The 21590-nt window shown below is 35.5% G+C and overlaps 1 protein-coding gene across 1 annotated transcript in view; it reads right to left on the bottom strand.

Moving 5' to 3' along the window:
• Nucleotides 1-20247, bottom strand: part of LOC129220189 (tyrosine aminotransferase-like) — a 43426-nt gene extending 23179 nt beyond the window's left edge. Inside the window, 7 exon segments of the mRNA XM_054854550.1 lie at nt 476-545; nt 2710-2792; nt 3752-3946; nt 7482-7640; nt 15246-15313; nt 17412-17516; nt 20061-20247. Of these exon segments, the coding sequence (XP_054710525.1) occupies nt 476-545; nt 2710-2792; nt 3752-3946; nt 7482-7640; nt 15246-15313; nt 17412-17516; nt 20061-20247 (867 nt within the window).
• Between the last annotated feature and the right edge of the window lie 1343 nt (nt 20248-21590).

Genomic DNA, 21590 nt, shown 5'->3' with positions numbered 1-21590 from the left:
CTTCTGGGTAGTTTTTTCTGGAATAAAAAATAAAGCAATAGAATTCGCATTCGCCGTCTGCTTGGAACTGATGTGTTCTTGTCCAAACCAAACACGTGATTGACGTTACCAAATGGCGCATTTCTTTGTTTACATCTAGTCTTTCTTTCCCGTGAACGCAGTATAGTAGGGCATAAACGTCGCTAATTATTTTCGTTAATAATGAGGAAAAAGTATTTCAAATATTTACTTTTAAATGTAGTTGATAAATTGAAGAAATACCACGAATTTTTACATTTTGTTTGCAAAGTATTTGAAGACAATGAGGATGGATAATATTGTCGATGGTTTAGGGGGATGGGGGTCATGACTCTCCATGACCCTCCCCTTGTATCTGCCCTTGAATCCGATAAATATTAATAACAATTGCAGTATATGAAAGAAACATGTAAAAGGCTTAGATTTTCCTTGATTTTTAAAGAAAGTCTTGACTTACCGACGACCCGAAAACTTCATTCCGATCGTGAATCAAGATCCAGCCCATTCTCCATCCAGGGACCAAAAACCTGGAATAGAAAAAATCATGCTCCAAACTGTGGACTTAACCCTTCAATTCATGACTTAATCACAACAGGGTAGTCCGAACAGTGAATGAACATTGAAACACAATTTCACTTTCAAAAAGCCGTCAACTAGCATTTAGTACATTAGATTAAAACATTTTCATTGGTGTATACAATTATTAAATGAATTAATAAATAACTGGGAGAACATTTAAGGTTCTGCTTCATATTTTTGAGGGGCTTAAATGTAAAGTGTAGCAGCAATCTAGAAAATGAACACGTCCAACCAGCAGACAAATGCAAAATATTCTAACTATTTTATTTCTAGAGTTAGAACGAAGGCTGTTGCTGATTCATAAACGCTTTTGAAACGCCTTTATATTATTATTTTCATGATTTAAAGTACGAATTGCTGGGGCTTAGGTGGTCGAGTGATTGTGCTTGCCTGTTTAAAGTAGAAGAGGTCGTGCACTGTAAAAAAAAAAAGGTCGTTTCCTAGAAAATCTCAAGGAAACTGGGCTTCCATAAAGCTAGTAACGATGCAGCTTCTACTTTAGTAACGTAGTAAACGCTATTTAAGAAAGAGTCCAGTTTCCCAGCGATTTTCTAGTAAAATGGACAGCTTTGTTTTAGTATGGGTTTGATTCCCTCCGGTGTCTTGGTTGAGTGTGATTTCCCCCTCCTACGGCCGTAAATCTTTCTTATATTGTCTTGTCTATTGGCAAAAATTTGAGGGGGAAAATGTCGTGGTTGTTAAATGAAACACTATACTACACACAGCACTTCAGGTTCCCCTTATACTTACTACTACACGTGGTTTAACCGCTTGGATGTAACCTGTGTTTTGGTCCAGAACAGGTACCGAGCAACTCCTGATCTAGCACCTGCGAGGCATTGATTCGGAATGGCAATTTGGAGGAGTTTTTGATCACGAGCATGTTTAATGAGCCCTAGCCAGTCACTATTATTGAACACAAAAGATCTTCGACCGGCTGGGGTCAAACCCTGGACCCTCCAGTTACGACTCCGATGCCTTGCCGATCGGGTCACTACAGCCCCTATTAAATGGAACAGAGACATGGTCTATAGTGGGATGCTCTCTTATAATTCCATGAGGGAAAGCTCCAGATTGAACTTGAAATCACGGGCTATTCATTCACTGATCGGACTACCTAGTACAGTGGCGTCACAAAATGGGGCGCAATCTCCTTAAAATACTAAATGCCTATACTGAAATGAAAGAGTAGCTCAATAAAGATTTTCTATTATTACTTTCTTTAATATTTGGATCACCGCTTTTTTTTTTTTTTTGAAAAATCTGTTTCTTTTTAACGGTTAAAACCGTTGGGAATTCGTATTTGACATTAATGCAAGAAAGAAACAGAAAATACCTCTCGAGTTTTGATTGTACGTTTGCGTTGTCATACATGCGCAATAGTTAGCGTGTCGAAAGTGCGGGTGCTGGGCCTATTAAAAATCCATAAGGAAATATTTCTGGGGATGATCAGCAACCTTAAAATTTCAAGTTTAATTTAATCTTTTATTCTATGCATTTATTTCAACTGAAATCAATGAGCTCGAAAACGTCCAAAGAGGAAACAAGTTCCATTTAAACACGTATCGACTTTTTTTCATTAGCCAATCAAGATTTTTATTTTTAGCTTACTTAGATTGGTCTCTTCGAACTTCGAATTCGTACTTCACGTTTTCACAACTGTTATTTAATTTCTTTTACCACTATCAATACCAACTTCCAAATGCCAGCCATGCTATTACGCTGTTGACCTTATGTTGCATGAAAATTTAAGAAGACGAACAAACATTTGCGATGGCAGTTTTTTTTTTTTTTTTTTTTTTTTGCCATTCATCACAAGTTACAAATGTACAACTACATGACCATGCGAACTTGATTTACTGACCAGATTTCACTTCAAATGAAAAATGCTTTCATCCTTAGCCACGAAAAAGGTCTCAACCAGTCTAATCACAATCAAAATACGGGTTGAACTTTGTGCACCTTTGCCTCATCTAAGTCGTGTTTTAATCCAAATCCAAGTTAAAGCACATTGAAATCTATATTGCTAATTTGCAACATCATTAAAATTCAAACCATTTTAGAGTTGATTCAATTTCAATGCATTCTTTGCAAAATTGGTCCAAAATTTACCTTTTCGTCAGGCCGCTGCATGTTAGTATGGGGACAGAGAGAGACATGGAGGCAATGGGATAAAACTCTTCACCAGGGAACACCTGAAATGAGTAATATGAGGATAATATAATAGGACATCATAAATTAAGCACTCGCATAATCCCTTTTCGTTTACTAATACTTGCAAAAAATTTTGATTTTTTTTTTTTTTTTGTTCCTAAAAGTTAATTTTTATGTTTCTACAAATTCTTGTAAAACCTTTTACTTAAAGATGATTTTTTGTTTTTAAGTTTTATTAGTTTAAAATAAAGTCATTTCGGTTGACTTTGATCATATGGGTTAACTTTGCACCCCTTAAAATTTTCCAATGTACGCAGGGATGGCCACGAAGGAAAGGGGGTGGCATGGCAGAGACTGAGGCATGGGAATTTTTTAGAGGGAGGGGGAAAGGTAATTTGAGGGTGTTTTTGATCTCTTGGGAAGAAGGGGTCTCGTTCTAGGGAGATGCAAGGGAGGGAGGGTACTTCGTAGCCTTTGGGGGGGGGGGGGTAAGTCATCGTCCTCGTTTGGAATGGGAATCAATGATATACGCATTTGATTAAAGAAATTGAGAAGACCCGCTCTATGAACATAATGAATACTGTTTGACCACGGATTATATGGAATTGGCAAACATCCAGCTAAGGTGTCGCCATCTGAATGAGGTGAAAAATAAAAATTTTATGCGCGTATTCTGCTCATTTGAATGGGACTCTGCTTAATTTTAAGGCTAACATCCATCTGCAAAATCTGACATCCCTGAAAACTAATAGATGCTTCCATTTCCGCGTGTAAACCGGATGTATGCCTTTCCATACAATCCGTAGTTAGACAGTAATAGAGCTTACTGTGAAATAAAAACGGGGAGTTTATAAGCATTTAGATATTTAGCATAAAAGTTTTTGTTGAGTAATTTAAATACATTTTTTATTATGTTATTATTATTTTCAAACTTATTTTGTAGTTGAGAACGTAAATATTTTTCAGTGAACAAAAACATAAAAAGGGAGAAAAGTCTTACAAAATGTTCGTAGATTTCGTCTGCAATGATGGGCACGTAGTTCCTAGCAGCCACCTCCAAGATCGACTGCAGGTGTCTTCGTGAGAACACGGATCCGCAGGGGTTGGAAGGGTTGTTGACGACCAGGGCGGCCACTTCACAAGTTGTCATTTGATGCTCCAGGTCGGCAAGATCGACTTCCCACTTTTTTTCGGGCTAGAGAACACAAAAGTAGACTTTTATTCCAGGAGCACACTCAACCCGAACCGAGTTGCGTTGCGAATACAAGTTGTTTTTCTTGCATTAACACTGCGGTGGCAAAGAAAAGTCTTTTACAGAATTCGCTTAATTTTGTTGACCATCCATTTTTGTTATGCAAGGGGTTTGACGCCAAAAATTAGTCGCCAAGTGGCCAACTTGGCAACAGGGAAAACTGTTAATATCCATAGAGACGAGATAGCGATTCTTAATTCTTTTTGTCTCATGGACCTGTGAACATTTTTGGAATTAATTTCAAGGATTAGTGAAGCTTTTTTTTCAAACAAAGATTATTTACACTAGCTCACATAATAAGTACAGGTTTGGGGATGTTATTCTTCATTTATACAGTTTAATAGCCGTTTTCGGGGGTTGCGTTACAGACTTAAAGCTTTTGCAGACCTTGTGCAATCCCCCGATATAGCATCCATTCTTTCATGTATAACCAATATCGGCGGATACCATGACAATTTTGACGTCCGATTTCCCCACCAGATGGACACACCCGGGCTTTCTGCGATGTAAAACTGCACAAGAAGTTTAATTTCGTTAAGAGCTTTCAAAGCCAAACGAGTACTCGAGGGACCTTTTACATGCCGCATAATCATATGACGTGGACGCTGGAAATTTTTGCACCTTGAAAATCTACCGACTGGAGCCAGATTCAAACATGCACCTTAAGGCTTAAGAGGCTCACGCGTAGGTAAACCTGGCGTTGTCAGAATAATATAAAAATTGGCATCCCAAATACGCCAGTTATATGAAACAATTCATTTAACAAGATAAAAAAGTCCGCTAAAATAAAATGTATCAAACGAGTATTCCAAATAACTAAAACACAATAAAAGTTTCCCTAAAATGGAAAATGAAAGCATGAAGAGCATACAGACCGGCTACGCAATCGAAATTTTTTTCTCTTTTCGCATAAGAAAGCAGGCAAGTCGCCCAGTGCTAATGTATCCCTATTCTACAATATCACCAAATGTAATTGAAGGCTGTTTTTCCAGTCGTTAACTGACACTATATCTTTCGTTCTTAATTTGTGTAGGATTAAGTGGAAACATAATTTTAACTTTATATCTTTCCCTTCCTTTTGGATAAATAGAGAGATACATTTTTCTTCACTGTGTTCAATACTGCTCTCTCTGAGAGTATTGGGTATGAAAATTTTGGCTTTATGACTGCTTGTTAGCGTTTGAAATCGTGTTTCCTTTTATCCCAGAGATTAGGGAGTAAATGCAAACACCCAATTTATACTTAAAATACACCGCCAGCTCAGTTATTCCATCCGAGGACTGCCGTTTCGTGCTTTTTAGCACTCATCAGCCCGGAATAGGAATCACATGAGCTGGAGGCGAAAAACCTCTTAAGGGAGCCAAGAGGGCCAAACAAACTGGTAGCTAATGTAGAATTAGTACACCAGATGAGGGACCGCAGCAATGACGCGGTTCAACTCAAAGATTGAATGCAAAGCAAGTATTTTGTAGTAAATAATACTTAAAATACACCAACAGCTCTGAGCTGGTGGTGTATTTTAGGTATTTCTGCCTTAGCCCTGGCTTAGGGCGGTAACTTACAAAAAAAACCGAATTTATACTTTATGAGGTGGATTTCGGTAAATAATCACAAGTAAGTTCGGTAAATAAAGCCTCGAAATCAGTTTAGAGGCTTTAGAAGTTCTACCCCAACAATACTCCTCAACCTGGGAACCGCAGATCACATGCGAATCGCTGAATTCCCAAAATGTAGTCGAAAATCATTTAAAAAGCAAGATCATTCAAAAAATTAAATTATGCACTGAATTTATATAAAATGCTCATAAAAGTACATCAAAATTCAATCAGAAGGGAAGTCAGAAATTCTCAGTTTTCTCGAATGGAGCTCCAAATTTTGCCGAATGATGATAATTTTGCTAATCGTCAGACAAAATTTGCCGGATAAAGAAATCTTTTGGGAGGTCACAGTGACCTCCTATCGGGGCATCGCTGACTGCATGTTTGCTTTTACACCAACTGACCCTTGGGAAAAGATAACCTTCATCAAATATATTATTCATTATAAACAGCAATACATCAAGTCGCTTTTTTTTTTGTGCGTATATGTGTAAAAAGTAACAGATGTATGTGTATAAAAAGCATTAGATATACGTGTGAGAAAAGCATTAGATGATAAAAGAGAATATTCTCAGAGCTTTTCCCTTCTCTATTGTATGACGCAGTGAGAAGCAAAGGGATGTAAGTGGTAAAATTAAAAATTTGGAGATAACCAGTACACATGGTAGGTGAACCTCTCCTCTGTCTTGGAGCAAGATATAGTACTAGTATCCCGTACGTGCTGCTATACAGCATGATTTAGAAAAAAAATTCAATGAAAGCCTACGTAGGACGTTATCTTTAAACGCGTTTTTCTCAAAACTTGGAAATGTCCACTTACATCCCTTTGCTTCTCGCTGCCTCATATATTCTATTCCAGACCGAAATAATAATAAAAACATAATACAGTCAAACCTTGTTATCGCGACACCCGGATTTCACGACACTCCGGATGTCACGTCACTATTTCAAAGTTCCGAACTTATGCCATGTAATTTTAATATTAAGTGGCTCCGGATTTTACGAGAGAATTTTCGTGAAACTCCGGTTACAATGACGCTTCAAGCTGCGCAGACTGGATCAAATATTTCTTTGCAATTGAAAAATGTTCAGTAAAATTATGAAGACATCTGGAAATGTTAGCTGTAGGATTTTCGGACTCTGACAAGAGATTTGACCAGGCATGACACCTCGAGAATGGTGGGGGACGAGTAGATAAGTTCTGAAAGGTATAGATTCAAGACTTCGACAAGAGGGACGATAGAAAGGAATTCAAAGCAGGTGGATTTCAATACTGCACGAGAAAAACAGCAAGAGAAGTGAAAGCAGAAAGGCCATTGCTACGTCGTTAAGCTATAGGTGGTCACAACAAAATTCTCCCATGGGAGTAAAAAAGATAAGAGCCTCCTCCCTCAAAATCTAATTAAATTGCGGACAAAAGTGAAAAGAGTTTTGAATTGGTTTCTTTTTTCTTGCTGGTAATTTCGTGGAAGAAGGAGTGTGGCAGATGTTATTAAAAAATATATCAAACTTTTTAAAGTATTGTAGAATTGAAAAAAAAAGGAATAATAATAATAATAATAAGGGAAGGTTTTTTTTTTGAATTAATTTTTGTTATATTCACCAATAATTCAAATTTACATTAGTTAAATCTAATTAAAAAAATAAACATTATTAATTTCTTAATTAAATCTAATTTTGTGGTTAAATAATTTAATTATGTGTTTGTTAAACTATTCCGGTTTTGACGTCGATCCGGCTATGACGACACTTTGTTGACTGTCCCAAAGGTGTCGTGATATCGAGGTTCGACTGTAATGCGATATGATCTCAGTTGCAGAAATTTCGATGTTATTACTGCAAAAGAGAATTTGAGCATATTCCTATAGCAGAATTCTTACCATCAATGTGTAGTACTTGATGTTGATGCCCATGCTTTCGGCGAGTGTTTTGTAGAGGGGAAATCCGGGACGCGGCACCAGGATGGTTTGTCCGGGATTGGCCAACACGCAGATGGCGAGCTCCAGGGCTTGTGAGCATCCCGATGTCAAAATTACATCCTATGAAAAATTAGAAATTATTCACACAGAGTTTTGATGATTTAGTAAATTATTCCATAGTGATTTCAAGGAGACGTAGGGAAATTATTTCAAGGCTAGGAGTTAAAGTCGAATTAATCTTGGAGTCAAAGAGTCGGAGTTGAAGGGTTTAAAATTCCAAGAATCGAAGTCGAAATCATTCATTTTTCGTCCGAGTCCACAGCTCAGCTCTTCCAGGGATGGAGTCAGAGTCGTCGGAGTTGGAGTAGACTGACTTTGGAGTAGAGGAGTCGGAGTTGAAAGTTCTAAAATTTCCAGAGTTGGAACTACAGTCTATGATACTTCTTCTGACTTCTCAGCACTAGATTAATCCCTTTTAGAATAACGAAAAAGGCTCCCCGAGGACAATTTAATCTTCACGCGATGCTTCTTCGCATTATTTTTGACGTGATAACTCATTGACGGTCATTAATTATTCAAAATATTATGTTAAGTTTTCAGGCAATCTTTTTCCAAAAAGGCGAGCATTCTAACGCTATTGAAATGTGACGGGGTGAGTAATGACCACTTGACCTGCAAACAAAGGGTTGCTTTTGTTGGCAGCTAGAAAGTAGCCCTATGCTTCCTCGATTAGATGTCGGATCTAAGTCGTGATTTACGCACCCAATACTATTACAGTAACGAAAGGAAGGTGAACAAAACCCCCTTTAGTATTGTAACGATCAAATCCTTGTAAAGTTAATCTTACCTACAATTAATTGTTAAAGTGTTAAACACAAGTATTTCAAACCGAGAAATCGCAGAACGCTTAAAGATGGTTCTTAAAAGGGCCAACTATGATTTTGACCATCATACGAAAGGCTGAAACAAGTATAATATTTAAAAAAAAAAAAAACTCCACATAAGTAATAAATGTATAAATTTCATTCTAGCAATTGTGTTCAAAACAACCATAATTCATCCTTTTCTACGTATCATGTTAGATTGAAGCGCACAAAAACAACAATAAAATAAAACAAAATAAAGAAATAAAAGTAAAAAAACAAATAAAAATTTAAATTATAAATAGTCCATAAATATTTAAAATAAATAAAGATTGCCGAATATATTAATAGTTCACATTGCAATGGGAGTGTGACCATAGATATAAAACGTTGGAGCAGCTGCAAATTAAATTTTATCGCCCATTATACAGTTCTAAAACCGTCGCGTCGGTTAGGTGAAACAAAAAGTTTGTGACGGCAGAGGATGGGCATTTCACTTGGAACTTAAACACAAAAGTTTGAACAAAAACATCTTTGCGTCTTCAGATTGGTGATTATGTGATCCAGAATTCAAAAATACTGCACAAATATTGCTACACCCTGTTATTATGAGCAGTATTTTAAAATAAATTTAACTTAAATATGTAAAAAGGTTGATTATTTTAGAAAGAACTGTAAGACAAAATTAAGAATATTCCGATTATATACTCATTTATAAATGCCTCAAAATAACCTCTTGAGCAATTTGCTTTTCCGTAATTTGAGTTTCTGTTATTATATACAGCGTTCTTCCATCCTGGGAGCAAAGATTGATGTTTCTAAAGTTGGATATTGATGTAGTATCATTACTACGATCCTGTACTAAATCAAACGAAGATTTCTCCGGGCAATCATATAAAATCTTGATTTAGCTTTGGATTGAATTTCTCGAAACTAAGTAAACTAGCATGCTTGCATACGAAGAGTAAACTAATCTCATCAGGTATTAACACTTTTTTCTTCGAAAGAGTTGTGAAACGAGCTCTTGACGTCAATGGTACTTCTTCAACAGCTCAGCCGTCTGATGAATCAATCGTTCTTAAAATCCAATTAAGAAGACACCACCATGCAAAGCGCTTGTCAACAAGTCTGAATTAGAGCTTAGAAGGAAAATGCTTTGCTTGGTTGCTGGGGGAGTAGGACGAGTGGGAAAAGATTTACGAACGAGACATCCAGCGAGGAAGGTCAAAGTGACCTTATGTCGGAGATTAGCTGTAAAATTTTGACATTTAGAGTTACGTAACGACCCTTAGGGTTTTCTAACATTTCTTGGAACTTTTAACCGGAATGTTGCTGTTTTGAGCATTGAGCAACTGGTGAGCCTACTTTTGTTTCTAAGTGATAAGACGAGAAGATTTTGACACTACTTTCGATTTACCTAGCCACATTGATATTCAGTGAAGCGTCTCCAAAACTCTTAAGTAATCAGTGTTTCTGCCACCAAAACAGTTTTGTTCTTGTTTCCATTTTTGACACATACGCAAATTCGTTTTTCAGTAAGTTTACAAGATTTCTGAGAAAACACCTATAGAGCATTTCCTGCTGATTTATTTTGACAATTTAAGACATGAAATAGTTTATATATAAATTACATTTTACAGTTTTTTTCCCATAGGCGATAATTTCTTTCAGCAGCTTTGGCAAAAAAAAAAAAAAGTTTGTTGTTTAACTGTTTTGGAAATATGCAATACAATAGTATGCAACTTTTGAGTCAAAACAGACAAGTGTGCAAAAAAAGTTTTTTTTAAAGCGATTAGTTAAACAAATATTAATTCGCTAAGTTAAAAATTTAAGGAAAATTTTATGGTTAATTTTTTTTTTTTTTTTGATAAACAGTTGTTTACTTCGTGATAATATTTTATAATCTAGTTTAGATTCTTTCCCGTTGTTATGCAATAAATTATTTCACTTTTTGGAGCACCTGTGTAGGAGTTTTTTCTGTTCCGATGTATGAATATAATATTTGCTACGCTATGCGAATGGGGCTTCGGTGTCCTCTATAGTTTAGTAGCATTGACAACGACGACAGCACCTTTTTCTTTTGACGATTATTTGGTTAAAATCAAAATCGTAACATTTCTAGAAATCCGAACCAAGTGGGAGATTAAACCAAGTTTGAACGTTTGCTTTAAACCTTTAAATGTACGTTTTCTCCTGGGTCTTGCATATTTAGCATGTTTGACTAAATTTTCCACCGATTTCGACCGGGTGCATAAGAATTTGTGGCAAAAACACATTTAGTGAATTCGTAATGGAATAATTGTGGCAGTGATTATACTGAACAGCATGAAGTTTCTGATGAACTGAAACTTCCATATAAATATTTAGCCTTTTTCGATGCAAAACGACGCCAATGCACTTCGCAAACTAACGCACAAAACTGGAGTAACTATAAGACCGATTCTCTGTCCCAAAACCATGAGCACTAATGATAAGAACAAAAATATCAAAAAACCAAAAACCCGGTTGTTAAATTAAATCATTGAAAAAGAATGTTGAGACGAGTTCTCGATGAAAAAAAAAAGAATAAGCAGTCACAATTTTGCTTAGCAGGCTGTTGCACGTTGGTGGAGAAACGCTTAATTTACATGGCAGCATTGAGACTTTATTTCCCAAGATTTTAACGAATTCCAAAGGAAGCCAAAACGAACATAACTTAGGTATTATTATTATTTTTTTTTTTTGAAAAAGTGAAAAACTGATTAAAGGATGACCAAACTACTGTATTGCTAGGTAAAATCAACTGGTAAATAAATGAAGCTATCCTTTTAACCTTATTCTCCTTCAAATGAAGGTTTGAAATGAATTCGGTTTTTTAAATCAACCAAAAGCAACAAGTGTGTTTTAATATTCTGGAGGTGAGACAAGCGTTTACGAAGGTTAATAACCCACCTTGACGGAAGAGGATATTGCCTTGACCCAACTAACGTGAAACTTTCTACTATCAACGTGAATGAATTTCACCAGGAAGTTGTACGAAATTGATGACTGAGTGCGACATGGAAGCTTCAAATACCAGAAAATTGTTAAACACAAAATTCTGTGCCAAAGTAATTAACTGAAACTGATTTGAATGATATGTGAATAAATACTGAACAATGCCTAGTTTAAGAGATTGGGCAAGCTTTTTTAAAAAGAGAGGTTTCAACTTGTAGGTTGTTTATAAGCTGACAGCATGCATACATTACCGTCCTCTAATCCGAACTATTTGGAACCTGATGCTTTTTGCATATCCGAAACATCAAATTGAACCCGAAATTACAGAAGAAATCTACTCACACAAATTTTTCAAGCAAAGTAATGAACTAAAACTAATTTGAATTATTGGGTAAATACGTAGTGAACAATGCTTAATGGTGAACATTAAGTGAGATTTTCTCAAGGGAGAGATGTTCAATTTTCTGTTTTTCTATGAACTGACGGCACGCATGGGTTAGCGTCCCTGTAATCCGAACTTTTTGAAACGATGTTGTTTGTAAATCCGAAACATCAAATTTGCCATAAAATTTTTAGGAGAAATCTACTCACACAAAATTCTCTAGCAAAGTAATGAACTAAAACTGATTTAAATTACCTCTTAAATACATAATGAACAATGCTTAAATGGAGAAGAGAAGGTGAGATTTTTTCAAGAGAGAGGTGTTCAACTTTGACGGCATGTCTGCATCAGCGTAATCCGAACTATTTGGAACCTGATGTTGTTTGCAAATCCGAAACATCAAATTAATCATAAAATTGCATAAGAAATATGCTAAAATCTCACTCTTTTATGCATTGATTATGCTTCCCGAATTGACCATGATGATCTTTAAATGGTTGCACTTGAATTCATAGTATTTGTCTTTAGAGTACAACATCAAAAGAAAAAATGCCTATACCTGTACTCTGGATTTGCATAATAATTGTGCACAGTATTTTACCTTTGATGTAGAAGCTGCATGGCAAATTGAGTCACAGCCAAATTTTTAAGCAGTTGGAAGGGAACCCAAATTGCAGAACATTTGTTAACTGAAAGATATGAGAGGTCCCCAAAAATGCTTTTATGACTGGACATAAAACTTCTGTGCACAATCCTACGCGTAACAAGAGTTCTTATGTGAGTAGTTCCATGTTCTTTAGCAACTAAGCAGCTTTCTGGTTTTAAGATTCCTTGATTTTTTAACCCTTCGTTTGATGGAGGGGCAGGGCACTTCCTGATAAAAGGGTACTCCCTCAATTTAAAAAGCACGTTCTCAAACGAATTTAAAAAAAAACTACATATAAAAGTCCACAAAGTTTTTCAGTAGTCTTCCCACACATATTCAACTGAACAAGGGGAATTATGTTTCAAAGCCATGCCAGAGTGAATTTTAACCCTTCGAAAAAAAAAAAAAATACTGCTTTTGTAATCAAAAGCAAAAATAACCAAAAGCAATTGATAAATATTGAATCTTGAGGAATACAAAGAAAGGAGGGCAGGGCGCAGAGTCTTTCTAAAAATGTCTAGGGAAAGCACTAGCAGTGTAAACTAGTCATAGAAAACCCGGTTACATTAAATATAAGTATTGTTAGTATTGAAACGATGGAACTCTTTAGACGGAAATCAGGTCCTAATTTTTCACAAAAGAAAAGTAGGAAGCTTCTTCTTATGGTCTTTAGAACTTAATCTCTCCCGTGTAAGTAATCTGAATTGTCTAATAAGTAAAGATTCATGTACAATTGAAAAGAAATACCGTACTGAGCTTGTGTGAAAGCTTAGCTCTGCTGATTGACTAAGTGAGTTGAGAACAATAATGACTCTTCAAACAATCTATAATTCGCATGCACATGTAAAATGTTTTTTTTTTTTTTTCAAGAAAGATAGAAATTTAAAAATGCAGAAATTGAGAAATGTTTTAGACGTAAAGTTATTTTCAACAAGCTGAACAAAAAACATGGTTAACCCAAATGTAAGGTGGGTGCTAAGGAGAAGAACTACTTCTTTTAGTTGAAGACTAAAATTATTTGGAGGAATAAATTAGGAATGATAATGGTTTGATACTTCAAAAACAATTTAGGTTTTTTTTCGCATGAACCCTTTTTTTCTTTTTTTATTTTGAGTTCCAGAAATCAAGGAAAACGAAAAAAAAAAAAAAACTTTAACGTGTGATAAGTATTGCAGTAAATTTACTGCTTAGAATTTTTTCTGAGCTATCTTTAAAAATTACATTGCGTTTGATGTATTGGTTTTCTGCAAACGAATCTTTTACAACTGCAAACAGGCATTTACTTCCAGAATGTTCACCAGCAACGAAAGCGAAAGTGCTTTCCTTTCTGAATAACGAATATTTCGTCAACAACTCTCTCCCAAAATATTTCTGTTGTTTTCTCGAAGCTGTCATCGGTCGTTGGACTCATTGACTCGGTTTGCATGGCAAATGCGACAGATCAGGGTCGGACACGAAGGCGAAGAGGACAGCAAAGGCGGATAACAGCAAATCTGGTTAAAAATGCAAATCGAAAGAGAAAATTCAAAACGACCGAGATACATTTCCTGAATGGTTTAGGATGTTTATTGAATTGATTGAATCGACACTAGAGTTCTGCTGACCCCAACCCGTCAATTTGGGTTCCCAGACATATTTGAAAATAATATATATATATATATTATAAATATATATATATATATATATATATATATATATATATATATATATATATATATATATATATATATATATATATATATATATATATATATATATATATATATATATATTAAATTTGTTTTTGCCTTTTCTCACTGCAGTGCAAGTTTTCCTCCAGCTTTTACATTGAGGTAGTGTATTGAGTACAGATTAAAGTAGTACAGTTACAGTGCTTTGTATAAAGGCTCGATATAGCTTACAGCAGCAGTTCCCAAACTGGGTGCCGCGGCACCCTGGGGTAATGTAGAAAAAGGTGAGGGTGTCACAAAGTGCCAATGGCATTTATGTATGTGTAAGGTAGGTGAGCCAAATAAAGCCATGTCCCTAATAATGCCAAATCGCATTTCTTCGTTAAAACTTCCCATAAGCAAAATTGAAACATAAATTTTCACCTGGTTTTATTTATTTATTCTTATTTCTTATGAGTCATCTAATGAATATGCAAAAGCCGAATTCAGTAAAATCATAAACCAGCAAAACATTAGATTGTGAATATTAGGGTGTCTTTATTTGGCGCACTTACCTTGCATGACAGAGCATGGTCCTACTTAACTTTTATAGGCCGTGACAATCGCTGAAACTCATGGCAACAAAGAGGGCGCTACTCATAGCCCTTGTTTCCATTTCGTTGCCATTGATTGGTGGATGCAGGGGTTCCCTGTGGCGCCTCTTGCGGTCAAAATGGGCGACGTCCAATCTAAATTAAGCAAACTGTGAAACGTTGACATTGATTGGTGGATGCATGAGCTGCATCATTTTAACACAGAAAAATAATAAATTGCCAAGGCCCGTTAAGCGCCAGCGCCATCTAGTAGGGTCATGGTCAGAGCTGGACTAGGGTGCTGCATGGAAATTTTAATTCTTTAAAGGATGCCATGAGCCAAAGCCGTATTTCCCTGCTAAAGATTTTTTTGTACTAATTTCAACAATTTAAAAATGCCGGAATTTGCAGTTTGCAAAATAGTGCGATGCGATGTTACGTTATCCCAGAGAGCAATTGCGAAAACGGAGAAGCATTTTGAGCTCTCTGAATTTCACAAGTATTGTCGTTGGTGCCGTGTATGCTTTATTGTACATTGAAACAAATGTTTGGAAGCAATTTAATCGAGTTTTAAAACTTGCATTCGAAAGATAACTTACGGAAATAAAATTCTTACTTTTGCTTCAATAGGAGCTCCCGGCCTCGTTGAATACTTTGCCACGGCCTCTCGCGCTTCCAAGTGACCTGGTTTTATAAAAAATGAAAATAAATAAATAAATAATACATATAGGGGGTAGCCAAATTATTAAAATACTCAAATAAACTTTTCTGTATTTTTTATTGTTTTTTTTATGTTGCTTTCGTAGTTTTGTTATCTGAACACATTCTACAGCTTATATAAAATATGGGTTAAAAATATTAAACGTCAAATATTTTCTGATCGATACTAAAAATAGGTAAAAAAATAATTATTTAATATTCAGTATCTCCGCTTTTTGTTGCTATAGCGGCTTGGATGATTTCAAGGCATGACATGGCTGCTTGAGTTACAAAGTATTATACATAAAATCGTTAATTTGTTTTCCAGAAATCACACTCACAAAAAGAAGCTTGTAACTTGAAATTTGAACGGACACTAAAAATTACGTCTTTCACATTTAAAATTAAAAAAAAGCAAAGTTTTGCTCGAATAAACTTTAAACATTTAAATAAACTTTGTAATGTGTTCATGTTAAAAAACTACGTAACAAAAAAGAAAAAAATATATACGAGAAAATTTGTTTCGGTATAATAATTTGGCCCCCTCTGTGTATCAGACTAATTATTTAGCAATTTGCTTTTAAAACACAAAGTAGAAAAAAAAAAATTCGTGTTAAGAATTCAAAAACTGGGATAATGTTCCATAATATTTTTGACATGAAATGGATTCTTTGCAGCTTATAATTTTTAAATATTTTCTAATTATATAAACTTAATCACAATAAATAGCATATGGCTTGTTCCTACCCTTTTGTCGACAATAAATAAATAAATAATGTAAGGTACAATTTAAACATATTCTAATAAATCAAAGCCTCACTTATACGAGCAATATTGGTTGATAGACAATGTTTCGGATAATCATATTTTCTGTAATTGATTTACCTTTAAAATAGATCAAATGCATTTAATTTGATTTACGGGATAACTTTGTTAGTCTCTATTTATATTACTTTTATGCTCAAAAAAGTTCTAAAAATTAGTAGCCTTGAAATTTTATAACAAACCAAACTCTTTAAAATTTATTCAAGTGTCTCCCTTCTGGCAAAATGGAAACTGGGCAGAAACTATGCAGTTTTTTGCTGTGTAAAGTTTTAATTTTGTGAGTTAAGCATAAAAATAACAAGAAACAACCGAGATTCCTTATAGGTAAGTGTAACTTTCCTGAGGAGATTAGATAAGCAGATATTTATATGTTATTTTAGAGTTTTGAGGAACTGCGGCAGCGTGACGTTGTAAATAAAGAATAGGTGTTATCTCCACTTTCACCGACATTTAAAATTTCTTTCCCCCAAAAACAGATCAAGAGATATAATTAAAACTGAAAAACAGGGGGAAGGAAATTTGGTGCCGGCGAAACTGAGGGAATACACCAAAGACTATGTTATACAGGGGTGCCCATCCTCCCCCCCAAGTTCAATGGCGCAAATCCCCCCCCCCCAAATTTTTCTCAACACCCTTTCCCTTTTTTTATTTTTTAGCTCTTTTTTACATTTTATTAATATCTTTAAATATTTTTTATTTAATTTATTTTTAAAACTTTTTTTTATTTAATTTACTTTTTATTTTTCATTATTTAATTTACTTATTTTATTTTTTTATTTAATTTTTTTTTTAATTTAATTTCATAATTTTTTTAAATTTAGTTTTAATTATTATTGTTATTATTATTTTATTTGAAAAGTTCTGTATGCTACGTCAATGACATACACCCTCAGACACAAACACACAAACTAAATAAATAAATGAAATAAAATATAAACAGAATAAAATAAAATAAAATAAAGAATTTAAATTAAAAATAAATCACTAAATAAATGTATATAAATAAAGTTTAAAAAAATAAAAAAAAATCGCCCCTCTCCAAAAAATTTTTTTTTGATGGCGCAACTTGCGCCATAATCCCCCCCCCCCCTGTGGGCACCCCTGATTTTATATGTTAACCACAGTGTTGTTCTTTGGACATCAAGAACAACAAACTTTACAAAGTCGTACGATTCTTGCAAGCTGCATAGTTCTGAACATTTTTAGCAGCTTCTATTCTACGATATTTCCTGACATGACAGTTACATTTAAAAAGTACCTGTGCTCGCGGCATATCCATTGAACCGGAAGCTCCGCAAACTTTTCTCCACGGAGTTGATTATTTCCTCACATGGCTTGAGATGGCCAGAAACAGTTGGGTCCCCTATAAAAAAAATCAGTTTGAGTGTAAATCGTGCAATCAGTTACCAGTAAAGAGATCAAATTCTTTTTTAATCACAAGAAAAACTAAACGATGACCTTCAACCAAGGACGGATCCAAAAAACTTTTGGACTTACGTTAGTCCGGTTCTGAGGTCCAGATTTATCAAGGGTGGATGCAGAAAATTTTCAAGTAGGGGGCGATAATTTTTTACTCTTTGGAACTTCCATCTCTAAAAATTTTCGGAGGGGTGTACTAAACCCCATTGCTTACCCTTACGATATCAAAGGTGTCATACAGTTGTGTTTCTTTCGAAAAATATTCACTGAGAGCCCTCGAACCTATCTCTAATATTATATAAGCTCGTCTAATATTGAGGTTTTTGAACTTCAATTTCGAAAAAAATCCTGTAGAAAGTTCCGGTCCCTATCTCTAGACTAGAGTAACAAGAGATGGACTATGATTTCGTTTTCAAGACTAGAATTTAGGAAAAGAGCTCGCTTTCTCCTTACGCCATCGAAGATTATGTAAAATCGTGTTTTTGGAACGTTAGTAACGTAAATATAACTGAAGAAAGTTCCTGTACCTCGGCTCAAGGAAGGGGCGATCACCCTCACCGCCCCTCCCTTGTATCCGTCCTTACCTTCAACTGTCTTCATTGTCATGTGACACATCTTCGCATCCCACATCGTGAGAAAATCCATTGGTGATCATTGACTATTATTTGTTTAATTATGGCAACGCAAGCTGTAAAAAACATTTCTCGCTTTATCACTATAGCAATTCGTATAAACATTGTTACCTTCCTTCTAACCATATTTTGAAGAACCTTTCCCGACTTGAAGATCGCTTCCCGTTTGAGGTAAAAGCGAGCTTTCCAATGCGTGTCACCCATCATGTAGAACTATCGATAGCAGAAAACATTGAATTTACATAGGTGTTAACAATTCATTTAGTTATCTACTTATTACCACAGTGTGATTAGAAATTTGGCTTTTAAGCATTTTTATTTGTCTCTGAGAATTATTTTCACGAAATTAGTTACATGATGAAATTTTCCATTGGATGTTATTTATTGTAAAAGCCTTTTGCATGCTACAATAAAGAAAGGCAATTAATCAAATACTTAATTATCTTCGAAAATCGCAGCATTACGTTATCGCCCAAATTAGTCCTTTCCAGATATTTACACAAAAAGTTTTACTTAAGAAATACTTTGTAGAATTGCTACAACTTCACCGTTAAAGAAAGGTTTTAAATTTTCAAACTTAAATGTAACAAAAGAGGGGGGGGGGGGGAATGGAAAAATCTGAAAACAAGTTGGATACTTGGAACAAAATATAAAACCATGATAACGATTTAATTTAAATGATGGAGTGAAACATCAACAATTAAGACCACTTAATTTGAATCTTTAATTTCAAGATCCATAAATGTTACAAGCGTTTATACCAAAGCTATTAGTCTTTAGATAACAGTTAAAGCCTCCATTTCTCAAATTGTCTTCCTGAGCTGGAAATTTCTGTGTAATGTATATTGTATAAACTCTGGAGAAGGTTCTGGTTCCATTGATGGTTAATGTAATCGATGATTTTTTATGGCTTCGGCATAGAACTCACTATCCTGTGAACCTGAGACCGATATCCAAGCCACTAGATTCGACTTATATCTCTGGACTGGGACATCTTATACCAGAGATGATCAATAAGTTGATCGTTCTATCTGCGTAAGTTTTTACGCTTACTGTAAAACGGCTTCTTTACACAACTACAACCAAAAGTTTCGCTTATGAGTTTTTACTATGTACCCGCATAAAAAACGCTGTCAGGGAACAAAAGAAAAACTTCTTAAAGGGCAACAATAAAAATAAATGATTTATTGGCTTGTTGAAAATATCTGTAACTTTTGTTCCATTTTGCAGTTATTTATAAGCTCTTGAAGTACAAAAATAATGTTTTTAGAGCATATTACTGCTTTATTAAAAGTGTTGTGTTTTGCAAGTTAAGCGATTCGAACTTGATGAAAAAATTTAGAAACTATTCACTAAATTCTGATTAAACTGAAAAATCCGTAACTTTCGGCAGTGAAAAGTTAATATCAGTGGAAAATAAGATTATAAATTGAAATTTTTATGAAATATTTTTTAATATCAGGCAGGTCGCCAACTTCTTAAACGTAAATTTAAACTTCCTGAAAGGGAAATCATAACATTTTAGAATAAGTCAAAAAATTAAGATTAGTGCAAAGAACTTATTAAACTGGGAACTGTTTAAGCGGGTTTCACAGTATTAAATAAACATACAGCTAAACCAATATTGCATTTTTTAAATGTCTTATTCCCTTCACCCCTCTGAACTATAAACCAAACATTTTGATGATAGATCGCGAGACCTTGTCAACAGATAAAGTTAATCTTAAGAAAGGAAAGACCCCCCCCCCTCTACTCTATACAGTCATGATGTTCTGTACAATGACCGTATTAGGCATCTTCAAGTTATATTTCACCAAAATTTGAAAAGACTAATAATAAACAGGAAAATTACTCACCGATCGACAACGAAATCATCTTCTTGTCCGGGTTGGGCGTGAGTTTCATGTTCTCGACTACGGCACGGATGGGATTGACAGTGCCAGTGGCGTAGTTGGAAGGGCGCACGTTCCAGCCCCTGCGAGGCGTGGATCGCCTCTGGAGCTGGGGCGGATCAGCGAGGGTGGCAGACACTCGAATGGGCATCGTGGATCAGGTGTGGATATCCAAAACTCGATCTAATATTTGACGAACGTTAACTGCGGTTGATGAGAGTAAGATAGAGGAATCAGCCTGTTTTGTGTTGGTGGTTTGATATACTTGGAATGAGTGAATCAAAAAGTGTAAATATCCAAAACTCGATCTAATAATTGAAGATCGTTGATTGCTGTTGAATGCAAATATTTTTCGGGCTTTGAGCTGCTACAATTGTTGCCACAACTTATATTGAATGGTTGCTTTGGAAGTTCTATTGATCTTCCTTTTGTACTAAAACTTGCAATGTGGAGGACAGCAAACTTCTTCGAAGATACAAGGATTTATGATTTAAATATACACTGCTGTCAGCAGTATGATGGCCGAACGTAATTGAAAAAGTTAAATTAAATAGTCTGAAGGCGGATATCAGCTTGTCTCAAGGAAACGTGTTCTATCTGAAGCAATAATCTAAAAGCGCACTATGACTTCTACTGAGATCTGCAGCTGATTATCGGATATCACAGTATAGCTGTTTTAAAGGAGGGAGTTGTGGCAGTTAGTCCTAATACGCCCGAAGAAGTGCAAGAAACAGTAGAGCTTGTAGTTAAGAAAGCGCTTGCTCATAGCATGGACGGGGATCGGTAAGAATTCCGGCACGTTCGTTGAATGCTCGAACATCAAGGTGTAGGGTAGATCTGTGTTCCACTAGATGCAGTGCCGCTCACGAGAAGGAGCACTGGGGAGCCTGAAAAAGAATGCAATGGATGGGCTTGACTCGTAGTGTTAGACAAATTATGAGACTTCTTTCAACCAAAATCATGTTTCATCGTTTAAAAAGTATTTTAATTAAGTTTATTTGAGTTCGAGTTGGTATCATTTTTTGCAGTGGTGTGTACCTAGCATGAGTGACACAGGGGGCTGTAATTTGTTGTGTGTGTGAAAGAAAAAAATTAAAATTTTATGTAAACATGAAAACAGAACCAACTACAGAAACAACTACATTTGTGTTATAACAAAATTTTCAGTGGGCTCTACTTGATGTTCACCCCCCCCCCCCCCGACGGGTGACACTCGAAGCGGACCACCTCCCTCGCCCCCCGTAGCGACACCACTGGTTTTCGTACAGAATAAAACAAGATAGGTTCTGCCATATGATTGATTTGGTCAAAAATTTCGTTTTTGCTTTTTAAGCAACCACGATTGCTTATTGTTTTCACTTGATTTTAGTTGGCACCGTATCCTTTTTAAGGTCCACCGGCCTCCGGCGGCCTGAGAAGCGGGTGCTTCTCCTGGGTGGTGGTGAGGACGGACTTCTCGTCCATGTCCCCCGGAATCGACTTTATTTATATCCG

Source organism: Uloborus diversus, chromosome 4 (assembly GCF_026930045.1).
Source record: "Uloborus diversus isolate 005 chromosome 4, Udiv.v.3.1, whole genome shotgun sequence".
Taxonomy (NCBI): Eukaryota; Metazoa; Arthropoda; class Arachnida; order Araneae; family Uloboridae; genus Uloborus; species Uloborus diversus.
Note: the sequence above shows the minus strand (reverse complement) of the source record. Positions and strands in the feature narration are given on the sequence as shown.